The 18,132-nt window shown below is 40.2% G+C and overlaps 2 protein-coding genes across 5 annotated transcripts in view; one reads left to right on the top strand and one right to left on the bottom strand.

Annotated features, from left to right (window-relative positions):
• Positions 1-12,792, top strand: part of LOC116323724 (cell migration inducing hyaluronidase 1) — a 195,401-nt gene extending 182,609 nt beyond the window's left edge. For all 4 annotated transcript variants that reach the window (XM_039622636.1, XM_039622722.1, XM_039622579.1 and 1 more), the window contains 6 exons: positions 672-857; positions 1,289-1,493; positions 2,134-2,220; positions 6,843-7,000; positions 7,221-7,321; positions 9,400-12,792. In XM_039622636.1, coding sequence (XP_039478570.1) covers positions 672-857; positions 1,289-1,493; positions 2,134-2,220; positions 6,843-7,000; positions 7,221-7,321; positions 9,400-9,527 — 865 coding nt within the window. In that variant the 3' untranslated portion in view covers positions 9,528-12,792. The remainder of the gene's footprint in view (positions 1-671; positions 858-1,288; positions 1,494-2,133; positions 2,221-6,842; positions 7,001-7,220; positions 7,322-9,399) is intronic.
• A 585-nt stretch (positions 12,793-13,377) lies between these two features.
• Positions 13,378-17,552, bottom strand: mesd (mesoderm development LRP chaperone). The gene is made up of 3 exons (XM_031744137.2): positions 17,364-17,552; positions 15,977-16,209; positions 13,378-14,112 (listed from the first exon to the last, which is right to left on the bottom strand). Exons 1-3 carry the CDS (start codon positions 17,517-17,519, stop codon positions 13,845-13,847), a joined length of 657 nt encoding a protein of 218 aa, XP_031599997.1. The 5' UTR covers positions 17,520-17,552; the 3' UTR covers positions 13,378-13,844.
• Between the last annotated feature and the right edge of the window lie 580 nt (positions 17,553-18,132).

The following is an 18,132-nucleotide window of genomic DNA, read 5'->3' as shown; positions in this document are numbered from 1 at the left end:
TTACTTTGCATTTAGTTCATTTGAAGTGACTTGTTCACATCACTGATTTTCTTTTCAGTGTTGAACCAATTTTAACCTAAGAGGAAGGTCAGAGATTGGTTTTGAAATGTCAGGACTGCTCACTGACATCTGATAAACAGTCAATATAAGGACTGCATTTAAATCACTTTAGAGTTTTTTAAATCAGATATTGCATCAGTATAAGATGTGAATGGTTTTTCATATAATGAAATGTGTTTGACAGCAAGTTGAACTTTTCATTATTTGAAGGTTGCATGAAAATACTTGGCAGTTCATGCAGTCTAAACAGCATTCTGGTGAAGTTTATGGTAATGCATTATGTTGGACAGGTTGGTAAGCTGTGGTGCTTACAGTTTTAGATTACATCAAGGTACCAGTCAATTTGAATTTAAGCTGATATTAAAGGTAATACTCTTTAGAGTCCCTCGCTGAATTCCACCTTTAAACCTGCTTCATAGTGTCTACAGGCTAGAAATCAGCCACAGTAGCCCATTTAACATCAGCTTCTATCCTGTTGACTTCAATTCTGTACATATGCTGTTGTGTAAATCATGAGGTTCAGTTTCATTTACACAAAAATACCTGACAGTTTGAAATGAAATCAGATTATATTGGATTTGGATTAGTTTGGGGTTTTCCTTGTGTTTCAGGAATGACTGGATCAATGTGGGCCTCTGCTATCCACAAGGTACCACCTTCACAATCCTGTCTGACATCCACAATCGGCTGACCAAACAAACCCGCAAGACTGGCGTCTTCATGAGGACGACTCAGAAGGAGAAGATCAACCACTCGCACTTGGCCAGAGGATATTACTACTGGGAAGAAGACACTGGGTCCGACCCATGCACAGACCACTACATTACACTCATTACCAGAAGTAGGACAACTAGGAAAAATATACAGGGCTTTGGCTTAGACACACACAAAACATAACTCTTACAGTAAAATATGTAAGAGCTACATCAGCCAAATGAAATGTGATATTCCTACAATAAAAGATGCAAAGGTGTGAGCTACATTTTTGGGTGACCTTTGTGACTAAGCACACATAAAGCTGGGCATACCCTGGATATATACCGATATACTGTTAAGAGGATGGATGCATGGATGGATGGATGGATGGATGCCACTGTAAGATTTCACAAAAAACTTTACCTGTAGGTACTACTGATCACTTAACTGCTCAGGGTTAGATGACATGAGTGTTTTGGTTGCTAAGTGTCAGGGAAAGCATATGATGCCTGTCATTTATTGTGTCTTGCAGCCTCCTCTTCCTGAAGGTGAAAGCCCACAATCACAGAGAGACCTTTGCCTTCTGCTCTGTGAAGGGTTGTGAGAGGGTGAAGATCACAGCAATCATACCAAAAGGCAGTCCACCCAGCAACTGCTTGGCTAAGGCGTACCCCAAACATGCTGAGCTGCCCATTGTCGATGTTCCAATGCCCAGAAAAATTCCCACTGTCAGGCTGGTAAGCAATCACATTGAAATGATTCCAACTACCCACTATTTTCCTGTGGAATTGGCATTATTCATGTCATTGGAGGTATAGAAAGAATAAATGTCCTGGCTAGATGGAAGATTAAAAAAAAGGCTTATTTTCTTCGCTTGGTGTTCATTAAAATGTTAAAATCCACTCTGAAACACACAGTAAAGAGGGAGGGATTTAAGACAGTGAGTGGAGAGATTCAGTAGAGGTGCAATATACAGTAACCAGGTATAACACTGTGACAATTATACCACTTGACTCCCTGGTATAACTCTCAAACACACACCTTAAAGCACATAACTTGTAAGCTGGAGATAAAATGACATATCACAAATTTAGAAGATCATCATTTATAATATTTGTTTTTCAGAAGCAGTTCATCTACTCACTTTTTTTGCTGCCGTCTGTAGCTTGCTGTGTGATTGATATTTTAAATTCTGTTGGCATGTATGTCTAAAATATATATTCTATGCTCCATCTGATACACACCGTTTTCCTCTTATTTTTCCCTGCTGCTGGTTTCCCCTCAACATTCACAATGTCATATTTTCACCATGTTAAAATTATTTTTGCTGCTGTGATTATACTATCCATCACTGTTTCTTTGTGGACTTTCTCCTAGCACTCATCAGAGCACTTCCTGGAGATCAAACTGGAGTCCTACAACACCCGCTTCTTCCACATCAAGGAGGACTTTGCCTTTACTGAGGTAACCTCTCTCTCAGACACACCGGAAGGATGGCTCTAATTATCTAGTTACTGAGAGTTTGATTGAACCTGTATCTACTTTTGTTAAACTTCATTAATCAGAACTTTTTTATATAAAGATACAAATAAAGACAACAAACATCCTCTGAGCTTATGTGTGGAAAGTTCCAGCAGTGATGCTGACTTGAAGTGCCGCATGTAGTGAGTCAGTTCAAGCCGAACATCCCTGGATTATTTATCTACACTGAAAGTAAAGTGAGATAAACCATGTGCATTTCACCTCGAATGTTTGAAGGCAAATCACCTTGAAACTCATCATGCAGGGTTACTAATGTGGATGAGGAGGAGCTGAGACGATCAGCTGATGAGACAGAGGGAGAATGTTGCTCTCCAGTTGGCTGCAACTTTCTCATGAAAGCCTTCACCAGGCTGTATGTTTCGTGTGCAAATAGGCCCTTGCATTGCAGTTTGGTTTTAAGTTCATTTGTTAGTACAGTCACATCAACAGCAAGCATGATCAGCCTTCCGTTCTGCACCTGAGAGCTTCGTCTGGAGTGTCTTTGCCTTTCTTTTCACAAAACTCTTGAACTGGTGCGCTCAGGTCCCAGACTCTTTTCAGTACTCTGCCTCAGCCATCTGACAGCTGTGTGCTAGACTGTCACCATGTTCTGCCTCCTGCTCCTCCAAAGTGCAACAAACTGTGTGAGATTCAGAGCATATGGCCTGATGAAGTAACTATTTAAATTCATATCTAACTGAAGTAGAATTACATACAGACAGAGAGAGGATGATTAGGTGTGGGTCCACATCAGGTGATTAGGCGCTAATAATGTGATTGGATGTCCCTGTGTGTGGTTAGATGTCATCTCAGAAGATCCAGTGTGAGAGTGGGGAGAAAGGGTGAGCAGGTACAAAAGGATATGAGCTTTTTCCCTTTTGTCTTCTGTGAGATGAGCGGTTTTAAAGATTGGATCTAAAGTGTTCACAGCTACACAAAAGAGTGAATGTTTTCCTATAAACCCAGCTGCACAACAGCTTAGACAAACCCATTTGATTTCCACCTAGCTTCTTCAGGCTTCAGATATCTAGGAGTACATATTACCAGTTCATCTGCAGATTTTAATCCTTTGCTAAACTATGTATGGTTGGCTTTTCAAAGGTGGGCAAACCTTCCTGTATCACTTCTTGGTAGGATTAATATTATAAAAATGAATAATCTCCCAAATTTCTCTGTCGTTTTCAGTGTATCCCTCTGTTTTTAATCCTTTTTCAAATCTGTGAATCGAATGATTTCATCATTTACAAACAAAACCCCCAGGATTAGTATGACCTCACTACAAGAGGGTAGGCTCTGTGGTGGTCTCGCTCTGCCCAATATGATGTTTTATTATTTGGTAGCCAACATTCAAAAGTTTACTTATTGGCTGAATGAGCCTCAAGCCACTTGGTGTTGCCCTGAGGCTTAATCATGTCTCTCTAACTCACTTTCAGCACTATTATTTTCCCTGTTACAATTTACATATAACCCTGTTGTAATACCCTCTCTAAAAATATGGTATCAATTCCAGCGTCACTTCAATTTAGTCTCTGCCTCTGCTCTGCCCCCAATCTGTAACAAACACCTCCTCCCCCCATCCCTGGTGGACTCCTCCTTCTGTATATGGGCAAGAAAAGGTATTAAATGTTTTTATGATTTTTTTTAAAGATAACACTTTTCTCAGCTTTAGTGACCTGTCTTCTTTGTACGATTTGCCCTCGTGCCATTTGTTCCGCTAATTTCAAATAAGACACTGTGCATCTTCTATCTGGCCCGAGTTTCCAAGTCATCCCCCCAAGCATTGGAGGGAAGACTTATTTGAGCTGAAGCCTCACGATAAGGCTCTTAAATCACAAATATATATACTTTAATTACGGCATCAGGCAATTATTCAACCAAAAAAATAGCTTCCAGTTGGGAACAGGAACTGGGTCTTAAGTTTGTGGAAGATTATGGACTGGACTGGTTCTTATATAGCACTTTTCTACTCTGTCTGAGCACTCAAAGCGCTTATACAACTAATTCATTCACCTAATCACACCCATTCACACAAGCACTTCTTCTAAGCTTAGTGCTAATTATCTAACATTCATACACATTCACACTCTGATAGATGCATCGGAGAGCCACATGGGGTTAGTATCTTGCCCAAGGATATTTGGCATGCAGACTGGAGCAGCCTGGGATCGAACCACCTGGTTAGTGGCTGACCTGCTCTGCCACCTGAGCTACAGACACCACAAAGTAACAGACATAATTCATACCTCATCCTCATGTGCAAGACTCTCTTATTCAGTTTAAGACAATATACAGATTACACTTCTCAAGATCTAGACTATCTAAAATATATCCCGGTATTCCTGACCTGTGCAACAGATGCAACACCTCCCCTGTGATTTAACTCATAAGTTTTTTACCTGCCCAACACTTCAGTTATACTGGACTTTTTATGCTGAAGTGCTCTCTCATGTTTTGAGTCTTACACTCAAACCTTGACCACGAGTTGCCATTTTTGGTGTTTCTGAAGATTCCACCCTAAACCTTAGTCGTAAGCAGCTGGATGTTATCGCTTTCACTTCATTGCTGGCACGACGCAGAATTTTGTTGTCTTGGAAAACTCCTCACCCTTCTGCCCGATCACATTGGCTGTAAGATGTTGTGGGGATCAAGGAAATTATTTTACTGCTATTGTTCATATTACTATGGCATTAATAATTAATATTGATATTGCATTCAGATGTTCAAACATACTGGTATCATATTAGCCTTTATTACAGGTCCAGTGAGAACCACTTTAAACTGTTGAGTTGAATCTATAATCTTAAATGCTTTTGAATGCTTATATAATCTTAAATGTTTATATCCAGATTGCATTGTAAAAGAAAGGCTTAACGCTGAGTATAGCCTGTGCCAAAATAAGACAGGAAACTGCATGCTTTGCAAAAGTGAAACCGAAAGCAGAGTCTAAGTGCAAGTTATTTTGAGGAGCTGTTTGGATGATGCTATTTGAATAACCAGGTTATTCTTTATTATCTTTTATTCATTTATATCGTTTGATTAAGCTTTTAGTAGAGGTTCTTGATTAAAACATTTATTCAGTAGATTACATATACATAGTTTCAGTTCGGTTATTACATATATGAGAGCGGCTTCTGTCTCTCTGTCTGGTGAGAGGTCAGGAGCTAGTCGGCGAGGTGAAATAGGGTGCAATTGGGGTTAGCACACACACACACACACACACACGTAGACACCCACACACACACTCAGTTAGAGAGAATCATTTATAGGTGAAAGTTTAATCATATTTTGCTTGTGACTTCAAAATTGTGCCTGCAAAAGAATAGTTTGTTGCAGAACTACGCCTGATGTTCCAGACGATAAGCGGGCGTCCGGTGGGGACAGGAAGCACCTTTGATGGAGACGAGGCGATGATCTTTTCAACTGTGTTAAAAGTCATTGTGGTTTTGATTTGACGTATGCATGTATTGCATGTGATGACGCAGAGGGGGCGTCAGTAAACATACCCTGATGCATAAAACTATTGTTGTGTAGCTTTTGGGGCGGAGATCTACAGCTGATGTTGTGCAGTGTACATCTCCCCACGCGTGTGTTCATTAAAATCAATTGTTTGACCAAGCTCTTCTGGACCATGGTTGTTTTTACACTCCTCCTCAATATTGAACCTTAACAATGTTATGTTCTGATATGTCAAATTACATGTAAAAATTCTATAAATAAAGAGGGGAAAAAATGTTCACGGCTCCGTTCCAGCAGGGACGACAGAGGAATCATTTATTTACGTTTCTGTAAAAAAGCAGCATAGATTGTACAGCTCCGCTTTGTAAGAGTTTAATTTCTTTTTACTTTTTCTGATAGGCTGTACAGCTCTTGTGCTCTTTGATGTCACATCCTTAAAGTGATCACTTGAATAAAGCGCCAAATCACAACTACAGTCACCTCAAGGTGTTTTATATTGTAAGGTAGACCATACAGTAATACAGAGAAGCCCCAACAATCAGACAACCCCCTCATGGGGGGGGCAGATCCAGGCTCAGGGAGGGACAGACATGTTCTGCGATGGCTTGGGGGTGAGGGAAAAAAAGAGCAGAGAAACAAAGACAGCCACAGATTAATGACTAGTAATGTAATATACAGAGCGGTATATGCTTATGGAGTCAAAAGAGATGGGCGAAAAAGAAATTATTATTGACTTGACACACCTCGGGGTGACTGTGGTTCAGGGGGTCGGAAGCTCATCTTTTAACTGGAAGGTTGCCGGTTCGATCCCCATCTCTGTCTGTCCTGGTCGTTGTGTCTTTGGGCAAGACACTTCACCTACCGCCTACTTGTGATGGCCAGAGGGGCCGATGGTGCGATATGGCAGCCTCGCTTCTGTCAGTCTGCCCCAGGGCAGCTGTGGCTACAACTGTAGCTTGCTTCCACCAGTGTGTGAATGTGAGAGTGAATGAATAATGGAATTGTAAAGCGCTTTGAGGGTCTTGAAAAGCGCTATATAAATGCAATCCATTACTATCATTATTATTATTATTAAGCAGCAGTGTGATTGGCTGCCTCTGTTGTGACAGGTAAATGGCAAGAAGTTGTACCAACCTGAAGATGGAGTGCACCTGACAGTAATTGATGGGCATGATGGGAAGGTGGTGGACACGAAAGGCTTCAGGAATTCCATCCTCCAGGGAATTCCTGCAGAGATAGACAACTACATCAGTGGACTGAGAGACAAGTAAGAAAACTGCTCCTCTCTCCACCTACACTGAAAAACACCCTGAGGTACATTGCTGTTTCATGTTATGATAGACTGTGTCCTTTGTGGACATAAAAGGGACCTCCAGAAATTGATTTACATTGACATGGTGTGTTAAACTCATCTAAATGTTTTTCAGATCAAAAAATGTCATTTGCTCCATTAAAATATCAATCAATCAGTGTGTCTCTTTCACTAGTTCCATTGTCCTCATGACATCCAAGGGTCGCCTGGTTACCAGAGGATCCTGGACCAAAGTCCTGGGGAAACTTGGCGTAGAGAAAAGCGTCAATTTGAAAGGTAACTGTTATGTGCTTATTCTATTATCCTGTCTTTTTACCCCTGTAAAGGCTGATGGAGTATTATCATCACCCAATTTTGCGAATGCAATAACTCGAGAACGAGCCAACGTAGGAGTTTCAAATTGATACTAAAAGTGCATCAACTAAAAATCTTGGATGGATTTGTATCTCGGTGACCTTGACATCAAGGTCAGAGTAAGTGTTCCAGAAATCTTGTGAATGTGATAACTTGAGAACAAGGCGATGTAAGATTTTGAATGTGATACTGTAGGTGTGTCTGCTCAGAGGCTGAGGGGTAGCGCTGGCAGTTGGCAGGAGATTATAAAATTGGTAAAATTGTATTTATATAGACTGTTCTTTCTTGGAGCACGGAAAAAGTGTGGCTGCCTAATCTATTTTTATGAATTCCTTACAGTTCAAAACTATCATTAATGTCACAAATAAAAGTAACAGAATGGAAAACTTATATTGCATGGCATGAGTAGTTAATTGTTTCCTTACCCATCAGGTACAGTTGTGTTTGGAAGTGTAACTTTTAAGCATCCGAAGAGTATAGAAAGTAAATGAAAACACACACTTGAAGGTGGAAGCCATTGATAGACTAGACTCTCTTATATTGAGTAATGATCATGGCTGCATGGAGAAAGCTCTGCTATTCAAAAACAAAAAACTGTTCGCTAAAGATCACATCAGGCGAAACGGCTTCAATTTACCATCAGAACTCTTTGTGAAACATGGAAATCGTAGTAAGGATTTTACCAGACCTACTAGATTTTATCCAGGACAGCACTCTATCACAGACTTAACAGTGAATACTGAATTATGCCGGAAGTTGTTCTATCAAAGAACCATAAAATTCGTCCTTTTCAATGGAAGGAGAGCATGAAGTGAGCAGTTGTAGGGAAAATGTAAACCTAAGCACCTGCTACAAGTTTAAATTACTAATACTATTCTCTTTTTCTCTGAGGGATGAGGAAATACTACTCATTTTAAAAAAACTGCTCTAGATGGTTACGTTAATAAAAGCAGAAATTGTAAAACTATAGGAACTGTTAGATTAGATTAGATGAAACTTTATTTATCCCTCGGGTGGGGTCCTCCGGGAAATTCAGTTTTTTGTTGTTGGTTTTTTAGATTAGATGAAACTTTATTTAATGTTATGTTTTAAAAACTTGGGCGTGTGGTTCGACATGGTGCTCTCTTTCGAGTCTCATGTAAAAGAGATAACAAAGACCACCTTTTATCATTTGAGGAACATAGCCAGAATCAGACAAGTTTTGTCAAGCGACATTGCAGAGGTTCTTATCCATGCATTTGTGTCTTCACGTATTGATTATTGTAACGCTCTTCTTTCTGGGCTACCAAAGAAAAGTTTTAGAGGTTTACAGATGGTGCAAAATGCAGCTGCTCGCATTTTAACAAGGACTGGGAAATGTAAGCACATTACCCCTGTACTGAACTCTCTGCATTGGCTACCTTGTCAGGTTCGAGCAGATTTTAAGGTCCTGCTGCTCACCTACAAGGCTTTAAACGGATTGGCACCTACATACCTCTCCGACCTTTTACATCTTTATGTTCCATCCCGTGCTCTCCGATCCCAGGACTCTGGCCTTCTAAAGGTTCCTAGAGCCAGAAAAAAGACAATTGGAGAGCGTGCTTTTTCTTTTCGTGCCCCGTTTCTGTGGAACAACCTCCCTCAAGATATTCGGCAGGCATGCTCTGTGGAGGTTTTTAAAACTAAGCTGAAGACACATTTGTTCACCCTATCTTACATGTCTTAATTCTATTGCTTTTAGTTTTTCAATTTTTACTGTTTTTAACTTGTATTGTGTCTTTTACCTGTATTGCTATGTATCGCTTTTATTTTACTTATCTTTTTAGTTTTAAATAGTTGTACAGCACTTTGTTTGAAAGCGCTTTATAAATAAAGTTATCATTATCATTATTATTATTATTATGTTAGAAACAGTAATCAGCTTTAGGACGTCCTGTGGAGGTGTAAATGCTAAAAAAAAAAAAAACATCCTTGTACTCCAATTATATCTCTTTTATTGGTGTCATCTGGCTTTTCTGCAGATAAGCTGGCATTTGTGGGCTTTAAGGGCTCCTACCACCCTGACTGGGTGTATCTGGAGGTGGACAGCGAACGAGCTAAGATCCATCAAGTTTTGCCCGTGCCTGTGATCCACAAGATGAAGCTATGAGTGGCAGTCAGAGTGGGGAGGACGAGCCAAGTGACTATTTGGCCCTGAGATACTGACACACACACACAACACCCCCACAAAAATAACATAAATGCAAAGTCACACACACACGCACACTACAGTCAGTTGCTCCAAGCCACTGATCCAGGATCATGTGGTGTTTATTCTGCGTTTGATTATGAGAAAGTATGATGTGAAAGTATGTGAAAGGTGGAGGCACCCCTCACAAAGCTAGCACTGCCCGTGATGAACTGTCAGGTGATAACACCCGCTCTGGCAGCCATGTTAGCGGTCAGCTCATGGCGGCAGTGGTTCAGAACAGCCAGTGGTGTCTACGCAAATGTGGCTGTCTGTAGAAACTATTAATAGGTGATGATAGATGATGATGGTCACTATTGAATCTTTTTTCTGACAGAACACTGCCAACAACATTGATTTGTTTACATAATGCTAGCTTGCTGGCTAAAGTCACCATTGGATTTTGCAAACCTGATAGTTGTTAAGAGACCAACTGAAGTTAACCTCTAACATTCACTCCTTTTTTAGGACATTTTCCTGTACAAGAGGAAAAGCTCGTAACAGAGGCCAAAGTGCATGTATAAGATTTCATTGGAACAGCAACAGCTAACTATTTCTGAAAACCTGCTTGTTCCATACGGCTAAAGCACAACCAGACCCCAACTTTAATCCTTAAAAGGTTTTTGGCACTTACCAATTTTAAGACTAACAATCAGTGTTTTGATATGTTTGCTCCCAGCAGCTGGGATTGGCCCCTTTAACTAAAGGTCATCAGGTCTTTGACACAACCAAAAATCTTAAATAAATCTTTCACAGATTTGAGCTTTAGCACAGAAATCAGTGTTCAACCTGTAGTGAAAAAAAGTCTTATTATTTGCACTTGACATTGAAATGTTTAAAAAACAGCACAAATTGTAGATCACTGCTAAAACTAGCCACACCTGTGAGCGTTATTTGGGCATTGTGCTCACATGTTATTTCACCCAGCTAAAATCTTTAAATCTGACCCAACTGCATGGATTTAATCGAATATGGCTGTGAGCTGCTAGAATTGCTGTTCTAGGAGTCGTTTGGAACACAAACGCTATGAACAAGTTCTTCTTTCACCAAATGATTGTTTCCCATTTCAAAGACAGGACAACACGGGATTCAATACTAGTTTAAATCACAACAGCAGCCACACTGACAGCACATTGTCATTAGACTAACAGACAAGCCAGTTTTTGATTGGCACATTTTGGTCTAGCAGCTGAACAGCATGTTCCTTCCGAGGTTCGTGACTGCTTGCAAAATAACTGGAACTCATTTCATACTTGTTTGTATGTGTCACTGGGACAGTTAATGGTTGGATAAGGAGAGCAGTATACAATTAACTGGTTACAAAGTTTTTCACAGAGTACTGAGACAGCACTCTGATATATATGGGCCAATATGGAAGTCTGTAATAGAGCTATACATACATCTGAATGAGGAAAACATGGTGCCATCCAGATTAAGTTGTAATTAACAAAGCTGCAAAATATGTAATGCTGATGCTTTTCAGTTAGATCATTTCTAATATATGCACATGGCAACTAAAGCCAGATTACAAACAACACAACTGTCCTTCTATTAACAGGACAGGAGGTACTGAGGTACTCGGATACAGTTCAGCGCTTTGTAGCCTGGTTGATATGTGTACATTATGAACTACTGGACAATTCTCCAGCAGACCTTCATGTCAGCCACGGTTACTAGGCAGTTTCTGGAGCAAATACTAAGTTTGAGTTGTCTTTTCAAGCACATGTGTGATGTATGTGCATCATTAATCATCCTGTGATGTGTAACAGTTGAGTGATTCTAATGTTCTGCTCCGTTTAATTAAACTGGTGAATGACAGAAAAGAAGAGAAGAAACAAAAACATTCCTGGTTTGCATCCCAGCTGGTGGTTAACTTGCTTTGTTGCATTCCGAGCACTCGCTCACTTGATATTGTGATGTCGTCTTCTAATGATGGTTTGGGTTTTTTTTTGTTTTTGTCAGTGTTTGCGATCCATCTGCCTGTCAGTTGGAATGAACCAGCAAGAAGCCCATAAAGATATAAAAGATGAAATTGAGCAGTCCACTGAATGTTTAATCAGGTTGTTTTTAAATGTGTCGTTCCCCCCTCTTCAAAATGATTCCAATGTGACCAGAAAAAACGATTCTTCTCCCTTTACCGAAATAGCTGGTCTTTTTTCGGAGGTTGTAGCAGTAATTTAGCGTTTTGTATGTATGTATGTGTTTTTAAAGATCCACAGGTTGCTAAGAGATATATTTTATACTTATTTATTGTACAGACACTCTTGATGTAAATCTACGAGGGACTTGTTTTGAGTTGTAATGTTATTACTGTCCTGTATGTATACTGGATGTAGGAAAAGAAACCATCATAGGTCCACTTATTGCATACATGCATATGACTCCTGGTATAGTTGCCTTGTTTTAACTGTACACCAAATGGATGTGTTGTATAAGTGGCTTAGGCTTGTAAAGTGATGAAACTCCATGATTTGAATTTGTTTGAGGATTTTTGTACATAAATAAAGACAATTTGTCTTCATATCTCGGTGTCCCTGATTAAACCAACAGCAACACGGTGGCCCCCGGCGTGACTAGCAACCACAGCGTGGACGTTAACTGGGATCCAAGTGAATGAACAAAATATAATTTTATTGCTTAAAAAAAAAAACCAAAAAAAAAAAAAAAAACCACCAAATCAGACTGATTGCACATTTTAAGATCAAGGCCACAATAATGGTACTGAAGAGTAATATGTAATAGCTGAGTTGCAGCTGCACCATCCACATGACATCCCCACAGTTCTGCTAATTTTAGCCTGTTTTGTGAATAAAGTCTCTACTGATATATACACAACCTGCCTCTCACCCAGTGACAGCTTTATGCCTTTTAGGATCCATTTCATGTATACCGACACAAAAAGCTTGTGTGCCCTCTGTTGGCCAAAGCTTTAATTACAATGTACTGTCAGTAGCTTTTACTTAAACTTTGGTTTCAAGTCCTGCTCAGTTTGTTTATGCTGGTATCAGCAGCATCATCACGTGGCTGTACTGTACATCAGCAGTCCCCAACCGTTTTTGCACCAAAGACCAGTTTAATGTCAGACAATATTTTAACATTTGACAATATTTTATCCTATTGTATATTTTATTCTATTTATTCTACTGTATATAGTATTTTATTTTATTCTATTCTGTACAGTTGTGTACAGTATTTTATTCTTATTGTATTCTAATTTTGCTATATAACTTTTGCACTGTCCACTTCCTGCTGTGACAAAACAAATTTCCCACGTGTGGGACTAATAAAGGTTATCTTATCTTAACAGGTATGAAAAAGGTGTCGCGGATAAATACAACAAAATAAAATGATACACCCAAGACAGAAACTGTGGTATTTTGTAAACGCATATAAATAATATAACACAATATCACTGTGTAATTGTGTAACTTTATTAGCAGCATCCTCCTGAAATGCGCCCACAACATTGAGAGTAACATCGTCCTCTCTGCCCCTTAATGCTATCTGGTCGCTATGGCAATGCATAAATATTTCTTTCAAAATAAGATACACAACTACAACACGGGAAAAGACCCAGGGAAACCGAATTAATGATAAAATCCCTGAAAACCATAAATTTCACACCCGAGCCTCAAACCTCGCAGCCCGGTACCAAACAACTCACGGATCAGTACCGGTCCGGGGGTTGGGGACCGCTGCTGTACATATCTGCACGTATGCCTCTCAATCGAAAGCAAGTCTGCACTTCTTACTGAATGCAATGTTTTCACAGTGGAAGTCAAAGATATCAAAAGTTTATTTTCTCATCAAATCAAATAGAAAATGTGGATGCTACAAACACATGAGGACAGGACAGTGTGATCTGTGCCTCCATGCCTGCACCACACAAAAATAATTCCACAGCCAATCATGGATACAAAAGATTAAATGTTTGACAGTGCTCATGTGGAGTACCTTTTTAACAATAAATGTATGTGCTCCTTTTGATCTGGTGATGATTTAACAGAAATCAATATGGCTTCCATTAAAAATGATCTGAAAGTTTGTTACCACTCAGACAAAGAGTGACAATTCCAGCTGAGCAGTGAAGGTGATGTTACCCATCAGAATTCATTGGTCCACTCATCTCTCCACATCTCCAGGTGGTCCAGAGGGCCCTCACCAGTTCACTGCTCACAGAGTGGATGTGGGAAGCATCATTTATGAGACCACAAGGTTAATTACTAACTCACAACCTCATCAGAGCTCCTGTTTCAGAGAGTTTGCACGGTTTCCCTCCAAATCAGGCTTCTTCCTCTCCGTTTTCTTCTTGCTCTTTCTCTTAGTGTTGACCTCATTCTGCTGCTTGTATTTGGCATCATCCTTGTTGGCAGCCTTCCCTGGAAACACCTGTCCCTCTACAGTAACATCTACACAGCGCTCTTGAGCCACAAGGAAGTCTTTCACCTCCCAGGCCAAACTACCGTCTCGCAGCATGAAGATCACCCTGTTGGAGCCGACCACGAACCTGCAAGAGGAAACATTCAGTTTTATTTATATAGCACCAAATCACAACAGCAGTTGCCTCAAGGCCCTTTGTATTGTAAGGTAGGCCCTACAATAATGCAAAGAAAACCCCAACTATTGGACGACCCACTCTGAGCAAGCACTTTGACGACAGTGGGAAGGAAAAACTCCCTTTTAACAGAAAGAAACCTCCAGCAGAACCAGGCTCAGGGAGGGGCGGGGCCATCTGCTGCGACCATTTGGGGGAGAGGTGTGAGGGAAGAAGAAACACTGAATGCATCATGGGAAGCCCCATCCCCAGTGTTATTGCAGTGTAACTAAAGGAGGATTCAGGCTCACCTGGTCCAGCCCTAACTATATGCTTTAGCAAAAAGGAAAGTTTGAAGCCTAATCTTAAAAGTAGAGATAGTGTCTGTCTCCCGAATCCAAACTGGAAGCTGGTTCCACAGAAGAGGGGCCTGAAAACTGAAGGCTCTGCCTCCCATTCTACTTTTAAATACTTTAGGAACAACAAGTAGGCCTGCAGTGTGAGAGCGAAGTGCTCTAATAGGGTGATATGGTACTACAAGGTCATTAAGATAAGATGGGGTCTGATTACAGAAGATATGTTAATTAAGGAGAAGGATTATAAATTCAATTCTGGATTTAACAGGAAGCCAGAGAAAAGAAGAATACATGCATTTACTAGTTTTTCAGCATCACTCTGAGACAGGATATTTCTAATTTTACAGATACTGCGCAGATGGAAGAAAGCAGTCCTACATATTTGTTTAATATGTGCATTGAAAGACATATCCTGGTCAAAAATGACTCCAAGGTTCCTCACAGTGTTACTGGAGGCCAAGGTAATGCCATCCAGAGTAAGAATCTGGTTAGATACCATATTTCTGAGATTTTTAAGACTGAGTACAATAACCTCTTTTTTTATCTGGTCCTACCACTGAACCCTGTAGAACTCCATAATTGACCTTAGTGTGTGAAGAGGACTCCCCATTTACATGTACAAATTGGAGTCTATTAGATAGATAAGATACAAACCACTGCAGTGCAGTACCTGTAATACCTACAGCATGTTCTAATCGCTCTAATAGGATATTATGGTCGACAGTATCGAACGCAGCACTGAGGTCTAGCAGGACAAGCACAGAGATGAGTCCACTGTCAGAGGCCATAAGAAGATCATTTGTAACCTTCACTAAAGCTGTTTCTGTGCTGTGATGAGCTCTGAAACCTGACTGAAACTCTTCAAATAAGCCATTCCTCTGCAGATGATCTGTTAGCTGTTTGACAACTACTCTTTCAAGGATGTTTGATATGAAAGGAAGGTTGGAGATTGGCCTATAATTAGCTAAGACAGCTGGGTCTAGAGATGCTTTTTAAGTAAAGGTTTAACTACAGCCAGCTTGAAGGCCTGTGGTACATAGCTGATTATTAGAGATAGGTTGATCATATTTAAGATTGAAGAATTAATTAATGGCAGGACTTCTTTGAGCAGTTTTGTAGGAATGGGGTCTAAAAGACACGTTGATGGTTTGGAGGAATTAATTATTGAAGTTAACTCAGAAAGATCAATTGGAGAAAAACACTAAATGAGTATCAATGGTACTGAAAGTAGCTGTAGATAATGTTAGATCTGTGAGATGAATTAGGCAGGGTGATGATAATTCTGGAATATAAATAAATAAATAAATGCTTCAGTATTGATCAGTATCACCGAATGGGCTTTCGAACTGTTCTGAAAATGACTGTCAGTGAACACAGTTTGTTTGTTACTGCTCTACAAATAGAAATCACTCCCACACAAACGACAAGAACAAAAAACAAAACAAGAAACAAAAAACGAAACAAGGTTAGAAAGGAAATACCTCTGAACATCAAAGTTGGCATTGAAAAGGCTGCCCTGCCACAGCCCTGTGATCTCCTCCGTCTCTTTCTCCGTAGGATCTCCTGAAACTGTGGCAAAAACCATCAGAGTTCGGCCTTTCTTGGACATCTTAAGAAGCTCCTCTGGTTTGGAGGGGTTCACCTTAGAGAAGTCGATGGGAGGAGGAGACCTTTTGTGCTCTGGAAGGTCACCTTCCTCAATGTCATCGTCTGCCTATTAAACCACACAGAGAGAAAAAAAAACAAAAAAACAAATGACAACAGCGGCTAATACTGGAAAATATTTTATACTTTCCACTCTCACACTATAGCAGGTGTGGACCAGGCCTCAAGAGCTGAGGTGTCCTTGATCCAACACAGCTTATTTAAATGGCTAAATTACCTCCTCAACATGCCATGAAGCTCTCCAAAGGCCTGGTAATGAACTAATAATTTGATCCGGGTGTGTTGAACCAGGGTGATATCTAAACCCTGCAGGGTACCTTGAGGCCTGGACATCCCCCACCCCTGCACTACAGGCACAAATATTTAGATGATGTTGAGTTTTGTTTTGTTTTTTAAACAAGTGGTACTCTTATTTTTTTAGTCATAGGTTTTTTTCCCTAAAATAACTGGTTTAAATGAGGCCGAACGGAATATTCGGAAATAGGATGACTCATTCTATCATTTAGTGATCATTTCAGACGGAAAGTAGGAGGTACCTCCTACTGAAAAGTAGGATGACTGACACTAACATCAAGCTAAGCAAAAGGGACAATCATATATTTAAGCTAACCTATATCTATACACTCAGTCTTTTACAATGTGGATAACTTCATATTACTCAATAGAGCACTTTGCTATCAGACTGCTGGCTTACTTTCAATTCAGTTTGATTTATTTAACACCAAAGCACAACAGCAGTCGCCTCAAGGTGCTTAATACAGTAAGGTAAAGGTACAATAACAGAAAACCCCAACAATCAAATGACCCCTATGAGCAAGCACTTGGCGACAGTGAAAAGGAAAAACTGCTATTGAAAAATAAATAAACATTTTAAAAGGATCACCGGGACCAAAAAAAACTGTATGTATTGAATAACCAGTGAAATTATAATAACCTCTTGTGGAGTTTACCCTAAAATAACTTCCTCTGGAAAGAATACCCCCATCTCTCCCACTGTGGAATGTGTGCCACGTCTCTTTCTTATAGTAACTGTGGTGTTTAGTCTTTCTGTAGCGACGAAAGAGTGCAGCATCTAAAAGTAATCCCTAGCACTTCCACCAATATATCAGTTAAACACTCAGCTGGGCTAATGTTCTCTCATGACACCTAGCCAGCGGCTAACAGCTGCTAACATCTGAAGGTTGTCCGAATGGGAAAACTTGCCTCCCACTGTTCCAGGAGCCGTGCCATGTCAGCATCATTGTAGTCTCGGATGTCCTTCTTTTTCTTGGCCTTTTCTTTAGTCTCGGTCTCTACAACACAAAGGATGTGTGTACAGAGCAGAAGCACCGCACATCTCCACAGAAAGCCAGACGCCATGTTTCCAGATGGTACCCTGTGATTCGCTGTGAAGTCTGCCGGTCACAAGACGGGAGGGGCGTGTCAAAAGAGTCCGGCCGGCATCGCAGACCGGTGGAGAATTTCAAAGTAAATCCAGGATGACTACTACAGTCTACTATTATTACCCCACGAGCACTGCTCCCTTTATCGTTGTTATTGTTTTTCAGGCAAATTAATCGACTTTCTGGGGCCTAAACGTGCTTAAATACACAGATACGTCATTGTTTGGGACATGGGCGTTTCAAAATGGCTCTAGAGCGCCACCTATGCAGGCTATAATGAAGTACTACGGACACGTAGTTTGAGCTACATGAATGAAACATGGTACACATGTAACAAGCAAAGAGGGACACAAAAGCCTCTGGGCTCCTTGATCAAACCAAACAGGAAGTCCAATATTTTGAAATGAAGATAAAACTCTGGTGCCAATTTTACTATTTCCAAACTTTTCATCCGATAAACGTTATAATTATATTATAATTATACTATACTATATTTGCACATTTTGCGTCTTTGTCATGTCTCGTCTATAATATCCTGATAATAACTTGAACGTGGTATTCAATACCTTCTGCACAATCCACTTTGTATT

The sequence above is a fragment of the Oreochromis aureus genome, linkage group 1 (genome assembly GCF_013358895.1).
Source record: "Oreochromis aureus strain Israel breed Guangdong linkage group 1, ZZ_aureus, whole genome shotgun sequence".
Lineage (NCBI taxonomy): Eukaryota > Metazoa > Chordata > Actinopteri > Cichliformes > Cichlidae > Oreochromis > Oreochromis aureus.
This window is presented reverse-complemented; position numbering and strand designations above follow the sequence as displayed.